We start from the raw sequence: 19260 nt of genomic DNA on the forward strand, positions 1-19260 counted from the left end.
TATAATAATGGTTCAACTTGCTTAAGACTCTCTTCTCTGGCACATCTACCTCAACGTCACTCTAGAATCAGAAAGATATCTTCCATCTTCTCCATAGTTGCTGTAACCCTTTTCAAATGAACAACTACAGTGTATATCTCTTTCAACGAACCAAAAGCGTCATCAATTAATGGCAAATAAATAGTACTTAAGTTCAATTGAGAAAAGAGAGAAAATGAGAAAAGTGTCGCGTTTAATTGGCAAGAAGCGGGGCGCAAGTAAAACGCCAAAAGATGCCACCGGCTACAATGCATTCGTGCGACCCGCCGTTGCAAGGAGTGCTGGGGCAGCAGCTCCACTTGCCGCCGTTCACAACTATGGCAAATCGGTGAAGACAAACCCAACGGGTGCTGCGAGCGTTGCGACCAATCCGGCAGCTGGCCAAATACAATATGCGGCACTGAATCGCTTGCGTCATAGTCAAAAACCTAAAGCCACGCCCACTTCCCGGAGTAGAAGGCGTTGGTTGCGCCTCTGGAGCGGCTGTTGGAGTCGACACCGACGTCGACAGCGACGCCAACGCAGCTTCACCAATTATTGGCCTAAGAAAAGCAAACTGAAATCTTGTTTAAATTGGGCCAAGTGTTGTGGCTGCTGTTGGCGGCGCAATGCAACCGGAACTAGCTATCACTACGACTCCGAGGAGGTTGAAGAGGAGGAGGAGGACGATGACATAGATGCCAAAGTGGCCGCCTACATCCTGGAAATGAAGCAGCGCGAACTGTCGCAAAGTGAGCAAACGGATGAGCTGAAGCCGGCAACTGAGACGTGCTTCATGCAACCAACTGCAGCAGGTGCAACAGCAACAGCAACAGCAGCCCCAGTTGTTGTTGTCCTTCAGCGCAGCAGCAGCGCCCCACCTCGGCAGCAGACGCAGCGGCAGCACCGCGCCTGGACCTGGGACGATAGTCTCCGCTCCAACTCGGATCGCTTCCTCGAAACGCTCGAGGAGGATTTGCCAGGCGTTGCGGCTGCTGCTGCTGCAGCTGCAGCTGTGGCGGGGGCTGGTGATGGTGTTGGGGAGGGGTTGAGACTATCGCTGAACTTGCAGCGACGCACGCCGCTGCACGTTACCTTTCGGGAGGTGTCAGGTAGGCGGCACAACTGTGCAACATTTGCTCGCCTGCCCCACCTGCCACCTGCCTGTCTGCCTGCCACGCACAGAGAGACAATTAGTTAAAGACTTGTTTTCCGACATTTTCTGCTTGCTTTCTTTTTGATTTCGGTTTTACACTTAGATAAAAATATTTCTGAAATTACGTTTTGCTTTTCTATAAAATGCATTAATAAAAAATATTTGTATAAAATAAGAATTAAACTCCCTACGTTTGGGACTGTCAATTTAGGGCAATCCTTTCTAATTTGTAGAAATGTATTTTTCTTTATTTATCTTAAATTATTTCTAAAATCAAGAAAAACTTTCTAGTTTTCAAAGCGGTCTATGATTTTAGTGAGTTAAATTTCGGGGTTATTTGTATCCCTTCGCTTTTTTAACAATTTATGAGAAATGGTTTACAGTTGATGCTCTCTCTGTTGCACTTGCACCACCACCTGTTCCGCCTGCCCCATCTGCATGCAGCTTTCACGTGCCACGCTTTCAAACTGCTGCCATCAAATCGAATGATTATCTTAATGCTGTTATTCATATTGTGTGTGCTGCGTGCTGTGAGTGTTGTGAGTGTTTGAGTGTTTGAGTGTCTGAGTGTTTAACGAGAGCAGCTTATTAGCCATAATTGAGGAAATATCTAAAATTTAATTGTGTATTTCTTTTCTTTTCTTTGCTCACACAGAGGAAGCCAAGGTCGCTGCCGAGGAGCTCTCGCGTTCGCCAGTGATTGGGCAACGTGCAACAGATGCTGCCGCTGGAACCGCCTCCAGTCCGATACAGTCGCGCGCCTCCAGCGAGGCGTGGCCAGCGCAGTCGGATGAGGACATCGATCGTCTGGTGGCCATGCATCAAAATCGCAGCAGTCTCAGCTCTCTGGGCGTAAGTTTCACATCCCCAAAACAAACCCAGACCAGACCCCAAAACTGATCTCACTTTGGTTTTTCGGTTTACAGGTGCGCTCGGAGTCGATGGCCAGCGTTTATTCGGGCGCCGGCGAAGGTCGCTATGGCACCGTTGTGGTCAAGGGTCAAGTCGAGTTTGGCATGCAGTACAACTACAAGCTGGGCGCCTTAGAGATTCACGTGGTGCGCTGCAAGGACCTGGCAGCTGTGGATGCCAAACGCAATCGCAGCGATCCCTATGTGAAGGTAAATATTCGATTAAACAAGCACGATTGAATAAGGAAGCTCGTCCTAAATTATACCCAGAACACAGCTGTCAAAAATTGCCAAATTGCTTTTTAAAAAGTTTTGCACATCCGAATGTGAGCAGGTGCGGATGTGCTGCTAATAGCAATGAGATGCATATTTGTGTATATTTTCGACTATAACTTGAGTGTTTCTTACCCGATCTTGATTAAATTTAGGCAGTTGATCAAAATAAAGTCAATTAAAAGATTAAATTATCGATAATATGAATTACTAATATTCCAAATCGATTCGTCTGCTGATCTTAATCAAGAATATGTTTTCCTTATGGAGTCGGATATGCTTCTTCTTCATTTTACTCATTCTCAATGGGTACAGGGTATAAAAACAGATGAATTGCGAAGCATACATACAATTTTTAAAACATGCGAAAGTTCGACTTATTATTTTTTATTATTTTATTAATTAATACATTTATTAATTCTGATCTTCAAGTAGATTTTAAGCCTTGAAATTTCGGATTTAGGTCCACTTTCTTGCATTTGTTTCTTTGCACTCATCGCTTTCATCAACCTAAAAAAGATATCCTACTAAATTACATTCGCACTCGACTTTCAGGTTTATTTGCTGCCTGACAAGTCGAAGGCTGGCAAGCGCAAGACCAAAGTCAAGAAGCACACTTTGAATCCCATCTTTGATGAGACGCTGCGTTTCCATACGCCCATCTCCAGCTTGGAGTCGCGCACCTTGTGGCTAACTGTTTGGCACTCGGATATGTTTGGGCGCAACGATTTCCTCGGCGAGGTCAGCGTCAATCTGCAGGGTCGCCTCTTCGACAATCCACAGTCGCAGTGGTATCTGCTCCAAGAACGCGTAAGTCAAACAAAGTCTTAGCACTTGATTATTAAGTATAATTAATATTTGTACCGATGCAGAGCGAACCATTCGATGATGTGGCCACTTATCGCGGCGATATTGTTGTGGGCTTGAAATATATACCGCCCGAGAATCTGAAATCATCGATTTTCTCGCGCGGCTCCAGCTTGACGGGCAGCTCATCGAATCTGCGCAAATTTGGTGGCAGCATCAAATCGGTGGCATCCAAATCGGATCGCAGCATCAAAGGTGGCCAGCTGCATGTGCTGGTGAAGGAGGCAAAGCATCTCAGTCCCATCAAGACCAACGGCACCTGTGATGCCTTCTGCAAGAGGTGAGTGATCCAATCAGATTAGACTGTTGAGCAGCAATTAATTCTTTTCAAATTTTAGCTACTTGCTGCCAGATCGCACGCGCAGCTCCAAACAGAAGACGCCGGTGGTGAAGCGCACCTTGCATCCCAGCTGGAATTATACGTTTGTCTATGAGGATGTTTCGCTGGAGGATTTGTCGGAGCGCGCCCTCGAACTAACCGTTTGGGATCATGATCGTTTGGCCAGCAATGAGTTTGTGGGCGGCATACGCTTCTCCCAAGGCACCGGTAAGTGTGAAAGTAAATACAAAATTGAGTCTTGAGTTAAATTCCATTTCCCTGCTTTCTTTCAATAGGTCGCAGTTATGGACGACAGGTGGATTGGATGGATGCCACTGGCAAGGAGCTGTCACTCTGGCAGAATATGCTCGATCGTCCCAACTTTTGGGTGGAGGGCAGTCTGGTGTTGCGCTCCAGTTTGGATGGCATACGTACCACATTGCCATAGGCATAGAGTTGCCTTCCACACAGATTGCATTGTAGTAATTTATTGCCTAGCCACACCCACAAAATTACACACCTAACTATACATATCCCCATTGTTGCAGTTAGAGTTTTTGGAACCCCCTCCCCCCCATCCAACACACACACACACACACCTATATTGTATTGTATTTGTATTGTATTGTGTTGTACTGTATTAATTATGTAATAGCTACACACACACACACATAGGATTCAAAGGATGACAAAGCATTACTAGAAACTTAAGCATGAATGAAATTCAATATGTTTACAGATTGTATCGATTTTTATTATCGAAACTTAAGCACGCAATTTAGAACGATTTAGAAAGATTTTCAATACTCGAATATGGCGGACAGATAACTATATATAACTATATATCTGGGCAAGCATCAGCATTAGCATTGGCATTGGCGATGACACTGCAAAAATTATCTATATTGTATTGTATAATGTTTAAGCAGCACAATGTTCAAATACGAAAAAACAAAGAAAACAACCGCAGAAAACGTCAAAAGACAAACAAGAAAAGTTTATCAAATTATTGCACTAATTATAAGCTGGATGATATCCCAGAAGATACTGCGAATTGTGAAGCAAACAATTTGATTGCTCAGCTAAAATGACAGCATATTTAGGGCACTTAAGATGTGTGTCTTTATTTTTTGTGCAAAAACAAATGGAATTTGCAATTTTGCATACTGTATGCATTAAAAATAAAATTAAAACGATAATAACTAATAAAAGAGAAAAACCGACATTAAACCTTAAGCTATGTAGTACGACATAATATATATGTACTAGTACCTATCCAATAATAATAATAATAATCGAGAAAAATACATAAAACAAACATTTTTTGTAAATGCAACTTTTCGTTTTGTTTTCCTTATTGTTTTTCACCCTAATACTCTTAAGTGAAGCATTCTAAAACTACGCATAATGACATATACTATATATATATATATATATATATATATATATATATCAATCCAGACTTCAAGCATATCGCAAGCACTGTGCACGTAAAACAGAACTAGTAAGAGCAACTAAATCAGCTAGGCTTCAAAGTACTTAAACTAAATACGCATACAACTCTCATACAACTCGTGACCCACCAGAGCTCAAGTAAAAATATCAGCCAAAAATACATAATTACTATATACTATATACTATATATATATGTCACTCTCCCTCCAACCTCTTGTTGCTAAAAAAAAAGAAGATAAATCTATTTGTTGTGGCATTTTTATATACACTACGAAGGCAGCTCCCTAAGGCGTTCAATAATACTTAAAAGATATATTAAAAAGCCGAAAATACATATATAAAAAAAAGGAGAATTGAAATTAAATATAGAAAAACGAATCTTATGAATTCTTTTTGTGTAAGTTTACATTGAAAAAAAAAACGTAAATTCATACAAATTAAAAATAAATAAAAAAAACGTTGAATGATACTTAAAAAAAAAACAAAAACAAAGATTTATAGGAAATGTTTTTTGATAAAAAGAAAATTGCTGAATCACTCGTTGCCTAAATACCGCTTGTCTTTTATACTCAATGAATGTTTTCGAAACACACACACACACAAACACACCAAATTCGATGATGATGAAAGTGCCCACAGGGATTGAATGATATTCAGATATTACTATTGTGTAAATGTGGGCATTCGAATGTTTCTCGACATCAAAATCAGATTATGATATATAAAAGTCAAACAATAAGCAGCAATTATTGCAAAACTAAAAAATAAATGGTATTTAGTAGCATATAGCATATAGCATATAGCATATAGCATATAGAAGGATAATACTTACTTACACAGCCGGATAATATTGTTATTATGAATGATTTAATGAAAAAAAAAAAACATAACTAATAAATATTGATAACCTAATCATAGTAAATGTATGTAAAGCATAAGTAGTTTATTTATTGTTGCTCTATTGTTCAATGTAGTACTAACACAACACATGTATATTTTTTTACTTAACCCGAAAGTGGAGGACCCTAATCTAACTGAAAACCTAACTCTACTTAACTAACCCACAGTATATAAATTGCAGTGAATTGTGTTTTAACAATTGGTACTACCTTAACTCGTATTAACTCATATTCACACTACTCATTCACTACTCACTCACATGGTGCTATATAAAAACTCCTCGTTGTATTTACTCTGGAGTACCGAGAAAATCATGAGAACTCTTTTTACCTTTTTACTGTTTACGGCATTTTTTGGATTTAACTGAACTATTGTGAACTAGCGTTTATTACATGGTATTTCTAATACAATCCTACAACATATACATATTATGATTACGATATATACATATAAAGTCAGTTATATACACAGATATACAATAAATACATAAGTAGCCAGAGTAATCCTAGCATTAAGGTGAACCGCAAACTGTTATAAAAAAGCGATCCCAAATCCATGGCAAGAACTAATTATCCGATTAGACAAAGATTGGATGGGGACGCCGACGAGAAACACATCATCTAGTAATTATGTATATCAGAAAATATTTACGTACTTATTGTATTTGACAGCAATTGCAAAAAGTGCTCAAATCTAACAACTAAGATTAAAAAAAAAAACACAAATAAAAATAATGAAAAATAAGAGTTATTTAATAAGGCCAGGCTTTAGAGTTATGCGCCCAAAAAGTTTTCAAACAAAAATTTAAAAAATATGTTGCGTTAATATACAAGAAAAAAACAAATTGTGGAACACTATAGATCGTTATATTAGAGTTTCTTTTCTCTTCTAACATGCAGAATTTGGGATATGGAATTTGCGAATAGATTTTGTGCACACTTTTGTTCCATTCCCAAAAAAAAACTGCTGTGATGCATAATATAATATATACTTTTAAGTGGTTCGAGTTAGGGGTACTTCTTTTGAATGCATAGTTTATGTAAGGCGAATTTTTATTGAAAAGAAAAATGGCATCTTGCTTGCTTTGGTTCGAGAAATCGAACAAAGTCCGAAACGGTTCGGAAAGGCGCAGATATGATATGGCTATATTCAATTAGATGACAGATGAGATACCTTTAATAATGTCAACAAATAATTTAAAAGAAAAAAAGAAAACAAACACACACTCACACTAAACATATATACACATATATAAATATATATTTTCAACAATTTCTGCCCTGGATATATATATAATCTAGGTTTAAGTCCAATCTGCGGCCCCATACCCTCCCTTTGCTATACAAGTTTTTTCCATTGAGAGTTTCAAACAGGGCTAAGCGACCTCTATTTTGTACTATGTAAGACTTTCTCTAGCTCTTAAAATAAAAAATACCAAAAAAAAAACCCAAAATCGTTCAAATTGAATCCGTAACATTTATGGCAAAGAAGTTAATAAAGAAGTTAAATGCAAATGTTTACAGACCCCTTTACGATGACACTTTACTTACACATATATATATGTGTATTAATCAATTATTACAGGATAAAAAGAGTTTACACTCACACACACATACATACAAATACAAACATATATACATATATATATACTTATACATTACAAAACAAGAAAATAATAATGATGGAACACCTAAATTAATATTATGTTCGAATACTGTGACCCAAAAAACTCAATCAAATAAAAGCAAAAATTTCGCATCTACTGACAAACTTTCGGAACTAAACTGTGTTTTTTTTTTTTGTTTAAATATTGTGTATACCCTTGCAGAGGGTATTTTATTTTTTTTGGGCTGGGTGTGATTTATTGTGCTTTCAATCTCAATTTGTTCTGCAAGGGTATCTGGGCGTCAGCCTGCGAAAGCTAACTGTTTCTACTTGTTTCTATTACATCTACTTCCGCTTCCGTATCCGTTTCCGCTTCGACGCTGCTACGCACTCCCGCATTGAGGGCATTTAGTTTAAGCTCCTCGGCGGGCTGTTTGAGCACATCATCATCATCGTCATCATCATCGTTTGTGGCTCGACAGCAATCGAAGGACAACAGAGACTCGCCCCTGCCAAATGCCTCGCCATCCTCCAGTGTTATGGGCAATTGTCTAAAGCCAAACAAACAAAACAAGCAAACAGGTATTATTAATATCGACATCCCTAAGCGCCTCTTACCTGTTATTCGTTTCCGGCAAAAAGAGTGTACAGAAGGCGGCAATCAGGAGCACCGCTGTCAAAATCAGGGGAGGTCCTGCAGCAAACTTGGTGCCCAGATGGATTAGATAAGGTGAGGCGAAAGAAGCCGCCGCAGCAGCCAAGTGAGCCGTCGCGATGCCCCTGGAGCGAACACAGGTGGGCAACAGTTCCGACGAGTACTGCGAGGTTGTCGTATAGCACATGGAGATGCCCAGTCGGGTTGGGAGTGCAAATGCCAGCAGCAATGTTGCATTCAATTGTTCGCCCTCGTAGACGAGTGACATGCCCAAAGCACAAGACATCAGACTGGTGGCAAACAGCGCCAGGAAACAGGTGGCCTTTCTGCCCAGACGAGTCTGCAGCAGACCCTGCAGAAAACCAGACGGCAGCACCACCAATGCAAACAGCGAGAATATCACAAATGGCGACAGTCCCAGTCCCTCCACATTGCGTGAGATGGTATTGAAGCTCAGCGATGTCAACATACTGCAATAAATTATATACGTATAATGATGTTTAAGGGACGCCCCAAAACACTGTATGTATATGCCACACTCAGAAAAGAAATCGCCTCAATTTTTGAGAATCGCCCTGACAACTAGGAAGTTTATCTTGTTTTATGTAAATTATAATAGAAAAATAGAAATATTTTTTCTAAATTTTATGAACATTCTGAATAATAATGTGCGTCGCCCTCTGCGATTATCCAAAATTGAGGAATATTTTTAATCTGAGTGTAGTACTTACAAAGTCACAACCATAATTAGCGCTGTTTGGCGCAAATGAGGCGTTCGCAGCAGATCCAGCAAAGTTGCCTTTTGCTGTTGTTTATCCTGTTTGCGTTTGTTCGCACAATATTGGCGAAACGCTTCAAAATCCGAGGGGAGCACCTTGCAACCGTTAAAATGGGCGATGTGCTTCAGTCTGGCAATGGCGCCCTCAACATTGTTGCGTGTAATCAGCCACTGGGCGCTCTCCTGCACCACAAAATAGAAGAGGGCCACAATCAGCTGCAGCAGCGCTGAGAAAGTCAAATAAATTCGCCAGTTGCCGGCCAAAACAGAAAGCCATGGCGCAACCAAAGCGCCCAAACAACAACAGAGTCCAATTGTGCCACTGATAGCCAAATTTCTTAACTTGGGCGCCAAGTACTCCAGCACTAGATGGGGGAGAAGAGAATGAAAGCGTCAGACGAGCAGAGCTGATTAAGAGATGAGCAGATACGCAATGCTTACCTAGAATAAACATGAGATAATAATTGGCGGTTGCAGCCAAGCCAGAGATGCAGCGAAAGGCGCTAAACTGAACCAGATTCGTGGCATACGTAGTAAGAAAATCGCCGACAAATCCACACTGATTGGCCAAGATTACAACACGAACGCGGCCAATATGATCGCCCAGCATGCCAAAAGAAAAGGTGCCCAGCAAAGAGCCCAAAAAGAACATCGACTGCCCAATGCGAGCCTTGTACGCATCCTCGCAGACCCAATTGAGCTATGCATAAATAGTACAAATAATATTAATAATTATATCTACTATAATTGATTAATTACACTATAAAACAGTGAATGTATGCCGAAAATCTTGAATTCCAACTGGTAATATATTATTTTTAATTTTTTATTATTTATATTTATTTATATATTATATTTATTCAAATTTTTATTTACTCACCTCGGCATTCATGCTACGAAATCCATAGTCATATTTGTATATCCAGCGATCGCAACTCTTGCTGCTCACAGTCAGATTATGGCCAACTTGGAGCCACTCGATCGTCTCCAGACGCGTGCAGGAAGCATCCTTGCCAAATGGAGCATAGATGGCGGCGATATCGTCGGGGCTGCGATTCGCCAGCTGATCGTGATAGCACCAATGTTGAGGCACAAATCCGATTATATTCTGGGAATAGTAGTGTACAGTGCTGGTAAACGCAATGTAACCGAGCAGCAGCAGCATCAAATACTGATAGCGACCCGCATCCCCGCACTTTGCAAGCATTTTATCAAAATCCATAATGCAATCTTCTATCTCTCTCTGCCTCTACAGCAATCTCGTCTCGGCTCCGGTTGAGATTCGACTAAGACTGAAACCGTTGAGCCACAATCACAATCACACTTACAATCCCAATTCGCATATCTCAGTCCGATTCCGATAAGATTGCTGCTGATGTTTTGCCGCCTTATCGCATTTGCGTGTCTACCAGCGCTCTTTCTTTCCATCCATCTCTCCGTCCATTACGAAAGAAATGTTTTATTATTTAAGTAAATTCGCTTGTCCACATTAAACTGTACAGAGAGACCGGCGTCTATCTGAAGCGCCGCGCTCGCGAGAATTCCTCATATATGTGGGTGTTTATAGATATGTATATACTTGTGTACATATGCCATATACTAAATCCGAATCGTGACAATACACAATACAATGTTGCTGTTAGATATTTTCATATGCCAATTCCCAAATCTAAATAGCGTTATTTTTAAGTTTATATTATATGAACGATAAGAGACAATATTTATCTAAAATTCAACAGTCATACAAAACATGTTTTGTTTTAGGATATTTATTTAGAACGTATCACTGAACATGACTGTCGCTTCTGTATCCGCATAGAACCTGATATCTTTTTAAATTTTTGTGCGAGCTTTCTTATCTGAAATAAAACATAATAAAGCCATCACTGGTCATATATTCTCGTACATACCAGATGGAGATGAGCATATATGTAATCAAATTTCTAGTACTTAACCAATTATACGAGTTCTACAATGACACACAAATTAAGCTACAAATAATAAATACTTTGCGTGCTTAAAAATCCGCCTTTTTCTGCTTCATATTAGTTTTACTTTGGAGGTTGCAGTAAATAAAGATTGCTGCATACTTTTAGGGTTACACAAAAATGAATTCTCGGGTAGTTGCAGAGGATAGCAAGTGCACGAACCAGTGTCAAAATTCGACAAAAAATATACGGCATACTTTCGGGGGCACACGTTTTGGGTGGTACTTTTCTAAGCAGAATGTCTTACAACTATTTATAACCGCTAACGAATTGAATAGAAAAATAATGTAGTATTGAGAAAGAAGAAAACAGCAAACTTTATTAAATTATATTTATTGTGGAATAAACGTACCCATAATAAGATTTTTGCTGCTCTGTTCGCTTTTGATACGTCTTGTAATGGTATATAAAATATAATTATGATTCAATAATTTTTTCCCTGTCGCACAGTTAGTTAACCGCTATCTGGTCCGTGAGATCAATCATGTTTTGAGCACCTTTCCGAAGTTCAAGCTATATGCCATCTATAGATTCCGACGCACTTTCACAGTTTCTCTTCATTTTCGTGCCATTTTTCTGCAAGTCATTTTTATGAAATACAAAGAAAGCTTCACATAAGGAGAGATGTGTATATTACACATATATTTTGAATATATTTTTATTGTTTGTTTATTTACTAAAAATATAAACTTATATCTAAGAAACACTTCGAATAAAATTAGGAAGAATATTCAGTTTGTGCAAGTAATTCTATTATATTTAAATACTTAGTATTAACGAAAGAGAGACTAAAGAGCGGCGTCATTCTTGTCATTCAAGTTCGAAAGAGCGTTAAGTGTGATAAAATGTCGACAGATATGCAAAATAGGTATTATAAACAAATTCATGTGAGGTCATAATGAAATAATGTTTTGTTTATCATCCTAAATCAGTTTATTATTCATAGTTCAGTATTTATAAACAGATATAATTTATTAAGGCTTTGACGAGAGAGAGTACATTTTAATTAACCTTAGAAATTTTATTGAACTGATTAATGAAGTAAATATTATAACATTTGTACATTTTTTTTAGTGTGTCTAGCTAAATGACATAAACTTAAGAGGTAGTTGGATGATTAGATTGCCGGCTCAAATATTATAAAATAGTTTATTATATTTATGTTCTCATTTTTTTTTCTTTTCTTTTAAATACTTTTGCAAGCCTTCATTTTGGTGTCACACACTCCGGCACTTTTGCAGGGTATGTTGTAGTCCAGCATTGCATAAGTGTTTACACTTGATTTCACATACTTTAATGAGATGCCGCAGTTTAATTGAACAATTGATAAAACTTAAATACTTCTAAATTGAACTTAAAAATTGATTAAGAGATGAATTTCTGTTCTGTTTCAGCTTCCAGTTTGTCATCGACATCAGCCGTAGTCTGTGGCCTCGTCCTATTCCTTATAAAGTCAAACATGCGTTCCCCCCGCCCAAACAGCTCCCCCTCTGCCAAAGTAATCGGCAGTTTCCTGTTGCCCGTCTCCGGCAGTCGGAGACTAATGTAGGCGCAAATGAAGAACAGCAGGCACATGATAATCGAAGGCAGTGCCTTGTAGTAGATGCCCACGTGCTGAATGTAGGGCGTCAGCAGAGAGGCAGCTGCTCCGGCCATGTGAGCCACAGCGAGGCCACGGGATCGCACACAAGTGGGCACCAGCTCTGTGGAGAACAGCAATGTGGAGCCAAGGCAGACTGACATGCCCAAACGCGAGGCCATCGTCAGGCAGACCAAAAGCACGACGCCGGGTTGTTGCCACAGCGACAAGGCTATGCCACTGGCTGCTGTAAGGACTCCGGTGAGTAGCATCGATAGCACCGCGGAACCCTTGCGACCAATCCGCTTCTGCAGATCCGCCTGCAGTAAGCCAGAGGGAAACAGCGTCAAGGCGGTCAGGGCGAACATTATTAACGGTGATATGCCCAGTCCCTCAACACTGCGTGCCATCGTATTGAAGCAAATGCAAACAATGGTGCTAAAATAACAGACAGCATTGGAATTGACATATGAATGGAGACTGGTAATTGTAACACTTACAATACGATCAGCATTTGAATTAATACTTTGCGGAGATGCGGCGTCTTGAACATGTCCATCAGCTTGTCCTGATTGTCATTGCCTTGCTGCGCTTTGTTGTGGCAGTTAATCTGACAGTAGCTGCGAAACGCATTGATATCCTCATCATTAAGGTGGCGACGATTCACTTTGGCAACTCTCTGTAATCGCAGGACAGCGCCATCGATGTCGTTGCGTGTGACCAGCCACTGGGCGCTCTCCTGCGTCAGGAAATAGAAGAGTGTGACCAGCAGCAGTGACAGCGACGAGCACATGAGGAACAGACGCCAACTGCCCACTAGTATCGCCAATCCAGATGAACAAATCATGCCCAGACAATAGAAGACACCCATGCTGACACTCAAGCCCCAGTTGCGAATTGCCGGAGTAGTATATTCGAGAACTGCAAGTAAATATATCGAAAATGTAGTAAATATTTTAGCAAAATTTTGAAAGCGATGCTCACCCAGAATATACATGAGATATGTGTTGGTATCCACGGCAAGGCCAGAAACGAAACGAGTTATCGAAAAAGTTGTCAAACTGCCAGCAAAGATGGTCGTGAAGTCACCCAAAAAGCCACACCAATTGGCCAAAATGAGTGCCTTAATCCGGCCAATTTTATCTCCGAGCAGGCCAAATATAAGCGTTCCAAACAGGGATCCCACGAAGAAAAATGATTGCCCCACACGTGGCTTGTAAGCCGCATCGCAGACCCAATCAAGCTGTTTACGCAGCCAGATAAGATAAAGCCAATAATATTTCAATAAAAAAAAAAACAAAAAGCAACGAACTAGTGGAAAACTCACGTCGGTGTTCATGCTCCTAAAACCAAAATCATAGTTATAAATCCAGCGATCACAACGCTCCTCACTCACAGTCGCATTGAGTCCCTCTGAATCAATACTTTCCAGTCGGGTGCATGAAGGTCTCTCGAACTGATTGTAGATGGCCGCGACCTGTTCAAAGCTGCGATTCTCCAGCTGCTCGTGATAGCACCAGTGATCGGGAACAAAACTAATCACATTTTGCGAAAAATAGTGCATCGATGTAATGAACATCAATAGACTATAGAGTCCCAGCAGCAGATACTGATAGCGATGGCTATTGCCGCACTTGGCCAGTATATCATCAAAATCCATAGCATGCGTCAAGATAACAGCCATTGCGATTGAGATTCAAGCAATACGGTGGCCCTCAGTCCGTCTAGTTTTTATTATTTTCAGTCAGCCAGTCAGCACTCGGCCGATGCCACACACATACTGCCAGCTGACGTGATCGCCAGCTGGCTCTTTGGCGAAACGCTAAGAGCGAGTTTTCAAAAGCGAAAGCACAACAGCAAATAGCAAATAGCAAATGGCAAGCCGCAACCAGCTGGTACTCAACTCAGTCTAACAATATTGTGCAACAACAAATACACACGCAGACACAATAAATAGCTGCCTCTGTATTGCTCTCTCCTCGGCTGATAAACGCTCGCCGCTACGGGATTAATAGTATTAATTGTGTGCCATTTGATAAGCCACCAAATCTACTAATTTGATTCCACTTCTCGCCACCCAGCATCGCGCAAGGGTTGTAAATTTAGACAACTGACATGATTCGCTTTAGATAAGCAAATATTCATATGCCCATTTGCAGAGATGTGTAGTACATACATAGTTGCATACACTCAACAAAACCTTATTATTAAGAAGGCAAATTGTAGTTTCAAGTACACAGTGAGTACGCAGATTAACTTTTATCTTAACTTCTTTGTTACTAATATTTATCATATTAAAACTAGAAAGAAGACCGCTTATCTTTATTGGTCGACTTTTTTTCTGAATGTAGCTGCAAGGGAAATAAAAAAAAAACATGCTCTTCGAAGTGTTTTTACTTAATTACTTAGTCTTTTAGTTTATTCGACTTCAGAGCTTTGGCATTTCATTTAGAATGTTTTTGTTAAAACTCGAATTGTGGTTGTTTATTTTCAGGACTTAATTTTAGAAGACTATAAATTGTATAAATTAATAAAGTTTTTAATAAGAAATATCATTTGATTTATGGTCTCCGCACAACATTTATTTGGCATTTAATTTGTACTTAATTAAAGTAGCAAAGAGTTTTAAGAAATTATCATTGATTTAATATAAGAACAATGTGTATAAAATAACATATAACATATATGAAATTCTTCGAGCATAAGAATTATATTTAAGAGGCAAGCGGTTCTTGATCGAACTATGTGTTCTTGATTGATGCGTAAATTTACTCTTATTAATATTATTTAATAAACGTAATCCATAAGTGAAACCATAATTTATCATATTTTCAATGGAATGTTTAACAATTTTGTTTAAATTAAAATTAATATTCAATTGATAGAGTGTAATTAATTCGTCCGATTATTGAATTGCAACTAAATTATTTTATGTATCTATAATTTCTGGCGTTTTCAGCTCTGTGTGGAGCTCAGTGTCCTTTGTGTCCGGCTTTTTGCGCAACTGCTGCAGAAAATCAAACATTCGCTCGCCCTTGCCAAACTCCTCCCCCTCGGCGAGAGAGATGGGCAGCTTCCTGTTGCGTGTCTCGGGGAGCAGCAGACAGACATAGGCGCCCAAGAAGAAGAGCAGGACCAGGATTACAGAGGGTGCCGACTTGGAGTACGTGCCCAAGTGCAGAATGTACGGTGACAGGAAAGATGCCGCAAAGCCAGCAACGTGCACCACAGCAACGCCACTGCCCCTCACACAAGTGGGTATCAGTTCGGTACAGAGCTGTGAACTTGCACCGTCCGCAATCGAGACGCCGAAACGTGCCACAAGCGTCAAGCCGACTAGTAGCACGACGCTACCATTCTCGCCCTGTGCTATAACGAGTCCTGCTGCTCCTGCGAAAATTCCCGTAATTGCCATCCAACTGAAGGCGGTCATCTTGCGGCCAGTGGCATCCTGCAGCACACCCTGCAGATAGCCCGACGGTGGCAACGTCAACGCCGTCAGCGAGAACATTATAAACGGCGATATGCCCAGTCCCTCCACATTGCGTGCCAGGGTATTGTAGCAGGGCACAACAATGATGCTGTGAATATTTAGAAACATATTAAAACTTGCCGGCGATATTAACTCAGCGACAATCTCGTTCAGCTTTTTATGGGTTTTCCTGTGAATTTTGATTTGGCGAGTGTCGCTTATATAACAACAAGCAGCGTAAGCTTGTTTTGTTGGATGCCACATAATCTCGAGCGATAAAATGAGCTAACACGGCCAGATTAAGTTGTGAAAGTAAAAGCACGTAAAATTCCAGTCGAACATATCCGACTGGGCACTACTCTGTTGCAAGTTTAAATAACAGCTAATACAAAAGATGCAAAAGGAAGGATTTGGCACGTGGCTGGTGTTTTAAAGAATGTTTTTATACCTTAAGCGTCATCATCCTAACTCTTAAAGTATTTGAGATATTGAATGGACAAGAGCGGAGTATAGTGTTTAAATGTTTAAGATGGATTAATACGAATTAGTCTTTTAAGTTAATGGAACTTTATGTTATTTCAGTTAAATTCAAGATATGTATGAGATTGATTTTGAAGTCACTGGCTACAATTTAAACGGAAATCGCTCTAAAACAATTTGACCTTTTCACATTTTTGAGAAATGTTATAATTATTCTCGATCTCACATTATGCAAAATATTGATTTTGCAAGAAAGGAATATATATCTGGATGGAGTCTACCTTTTAAATTGATGGAACTAAATCATTTTACTAACAAAAATCGTTAATTAAATAAGTTTTTTAGTATATGTATATATCCAGCTTTAAGTGTCAGGCTTCAATTTTGACTGATAAAGCCTCTATCATTGAATAATCGAAATTAAATAACTCAGTCTGTATGTATCTATAAGGTAGATTATCAGTATTTTACACTGTCAATTAATGGAACTTAATGGTACCAATTAATTGAAAATTTGAGTTATATCGAAGATATATTTGAGGGTACAGACAAAGTTTCAAATCCCTAGCAATCTCTAGCAATCTCGCATGAGGTCAATATACCCTTTTTAGTTTCGGCATTAGAGTATACAAAATACTTATTGCACGTGGGAGTGTCACTTACAAAATGAGCAGCATTTTAAATGCGCTGCTGCGCATGCGCGGCGTCTTCAGCATGTCAAGCAGCTTGGCCTGTGGCTCCTCGCCAGCGTCTCCACTCTCGCCATTGCCATCGCCATCGCCCTCGCCCTTTGCTACCTTGTGGTAGTGCTGCTGACAGTAGCTGTTGAAGGCCTTGAAGTCATCATCGCTGACAACGCGCCGATTGATTTTGGCCACACGTCGCAGGCGTCGGATGGCGCCATCGATATCGTTGCGTGTGACCAGCCACTGGGCGCTCTCCTGCACCAGGAAATAGAAGAGTGTGACCAGCAGCAGTGGCAGCGAGGAGCAGGCGAGATACAGGCGCCAATTACCCACAAGCACAGCCAGCCAGGAGGCGCAAATTAGACCCAATGCGTAGAAAATGCCCAAAACCGTGTTGAGACCCACATTGCGCATCGATGGTGAAACATATTCAAAAACTGATCAATGAAATAAATCAAAATAAATTGATACACATTTCAGCTGACAATTGGCGTTTGCCACTTACTCAGAATAAACATCAAATACGAGTTTGCGTCTGCGGCCAGGCCAGAAACGAAACGAGTTATCGAAAATGCAGTCACATTCTGTGTAAAGATGGTCACAAAGTCGCCCAAGAAGCCACACCAATTGGCCAAAATGAGCGACTTAATCCGTCCAATTCGATCACCCAACACGCCAAATAAAAGCGTGCCACACATGGAGCCCACAAAGAAAAATGATTGCCCCACGCGTGCCTTGTAAGCCGCATCACAGACCCAATTGAGCTGAAAACATGCTCAATTAACATTCAATCGATTGATTTTTACAGTGAATACTCGTAGTAAGCGCACCTCACTGTTCATGCTCCTATAACCAAAATCATAGTTATAAATCCAGCGATCACAACGCTCCTCACTCACAGTCGCATTGAGTCCCTCTGAATCAATACTTTCCAGTCGGGTGCATGAAGGTCTCTCGAACTGATTGTAGATGGCCGCGATCTGTTCAAAGCTGCGATTCTCCAGCTGCTCGTGATAGCACCAGTGATCGGGAACAAAACTGATCACATTCTGGGAGAAGTAGTGCATGGACACGACGACCATCAGGTAACCATAGAGTGCCAAGAGTAGATACTGATAGCGATGGCTGTTACCGCACTTGGCTAGAATCTCATCGAAATCCATGTTTGGCTTCAGCTTTTAGTCATTTTTTTGGTAATCTTAAACTGACAATGTTAGCCTCAAGTTAAGATCTACAAGAAATTGATTTCAAAAGTAAATATCAAAACAAATTGAAACAATACTTTTTCTCTCTTAAGAGTTTATTTTAGGCTAAAGATTTTTTCCGCTCACTTTTGATTTTATGTTGTTTGTTTTTTTTTTCTCTGTGTAGCTCAGAGTTTTTAATGGTAATCTCCAAAGCGTTTTATGAGCCTGCACACATTTTAAATCGAAATTGTTATTCAAAGCAAACCCGTTCCACACACGTTCTACTAACGAGGCGTGTATTAAGCCAACTGGTTGTTGCCGTCACCCCGAGAGACGTATTTGAAGACTGTTACAACAGGCACTGGCCAATTTAAACAAAAAGAGCGCTGCACTCACTCACTCACTCTCTCTTTGGCTCTCTCTTTCACTCTGTCTGGCATTTGAATTATGCGAGCAATCGGCACATAAACATTCCACATGTGAAATTCACTGATATATAAGTTATTGGCACTGACCACCACTGACCACCACTGACCACCGCTGCAGATGGAATAGAAAACCCGCACGAGACTCAATATTTGTCAATTATACATACGTCTGCTTCTCCTGCAATAAAAAGGTACATCGATTTAGTCACTCTGTTTGTATTATTTGGATTGTGTTTATTCATTCGCTAAGCAATCTGAACAACTTTTAATGCAACTCCTTCAAGTGTAAATTGGGCAAGTTGTAAATTGGCAAAAGTTTCAGTCCAACTTTTCTGTTTGAAATTCTTGCAAAAGTTTCTTGGCTTATTTATTCATTGTAAAACTTGGAACAGATGTTTCTATAAATGCAGACAGATGTGTCATCTAAGTACTCTGCCTCAAACTTGGCAATAAAAATGTGTTTCTTGTAAAAACAGATCTTTTCTATTTATATATTCTAAATT

The 19260-nt window shown here is 40.0% G+C and overlaps 4 protein-coding genes across 5 annotated transcripts; 1 reads left to right on the forward strand and 3 right to left on the reverse strand.

The window, feature by feature from the left end:
* Nucleotides 1-187: 187 nt before the first annotated feature.
* On the forward strand, nt 188-4500 carry LOC6569634 (synaptotagmin-like protein 4). The gene is made up of 7 exons (XM_032741603.2): nt 188-770; nt 1830-2026; nt 2101-2295; nt 2914-3168; nt 3231-3505; nt 3564-3772; nt 3841-4500. The coding sequence occupies exons 1-7, from the start codon at nt 215-217 to the stop codon at nt 3990-3992; spliced, it is 1839 nt and encodes a 612-aa protein (XP_032597494.1). The 5' UTR covers nt 188-214; the 3' UTR covers nt 3993-4500.
* A 1040-nt stretch (nt 4501-5540) lies between these two features.
* LOC6569633 (solute carrier family 22 member 5) lies at nt 5541-10283 on the reverse strand. 2 transcript variants are annotated; one of them, XM_043215118.1, is made up of 6 exons: nt 10266-10283; nt 9818-10045; nt 9379-9637; nt 8891-9302; nt 8123-8629; nt 5541-8055 (listed from the first exon to the last, which is right to left on the reverse strand). In XM_043215118.1, the coding sequence occupies exons 1-6, from the start codon at nt 10278-10280 to the stop codon at nt 7821-7823; spliced, it is 1656 nt and encodes a 551-aa protein (XP_043071053.1). In that variant the 5' UTR covers nt 10281-10283; the 3' UTR covers nt 5541-7820. The 2 variants fall into 2 exon arrangements, with proteins under 2 accessions (XP_043071053.1, XP_001995954.1); XM_001995918.3 differs by lacking the exon at nt 10266-10283 and having other exon boundaries at nt 9818-10220.
* Nucleotides 10284-12060: 1777 nt separating this feature from the next.
* On the reverse strand, nt 12061-14270 carry LOC6569632 (steroid transmembrane transporter SLC22A24). Its single transcript, XM_001995917.3, has 4 exons — nt 13832-14270; nt 13489-13747; nt 13005-13425; nt 12061-12942 (listed from the first exon to the last, which is right to left on the reverse strand). The coding sequence occupies exons 1-4, from the start codon at nt 14186-14188 to the stop codon at nt 12291-12293; spliced, it is 1689 nt and encodes a 562-aa protein (XP_001995953.1). The 5' UTR covers nt 14189-14270; the 3' UTR covers nt 12061-12290.
* An 813-nt stretch (nt 14271-15083) lies between these two features.
* LOC6569631 (steroid transmembrane transporter SLC22A24) lies at nt 15084-18701 on the reverse strand. The gene is made up of 5 exons (XM_001995916.3): nt 18474-18701; nt 17973-18373; nt 17648-17906; nt 17120-17579; nt 15084-16085 (listed from the first exon to the last, which is right to left on the reverse strand). The coding sequence occupies exons 2-5, from the start codon at nt 18303-18305 to the stop codon at nt 15434-15436; spliced, it is 1704 nt and encodes a 567-aa protein (XP_001995952.1). The 5' UTR covers nt 18306-18373; nt 18474-18701; the 3' UTR covers nt 15084-15433.
* Between the last annotated feature and the right edge of the window lie 559 nt (nt 18702-19260).

This window comes from Drosophila grimshawi, unplaced genomic scaffold (assembly GCF_018153295.1).
Source record: "Drosophila grimshawi isolate 15287-2541.00 unplaced genomic scaffold, ASM1815329v1 contig_311, whole genome shotgun sequence".
Taxonomy (NCBI): Eukaryota; Metazoa; Arthropoda; class Insecta; order Diptera; family Drosophilidae; genus Drosophila; species Drosophila grimshawi.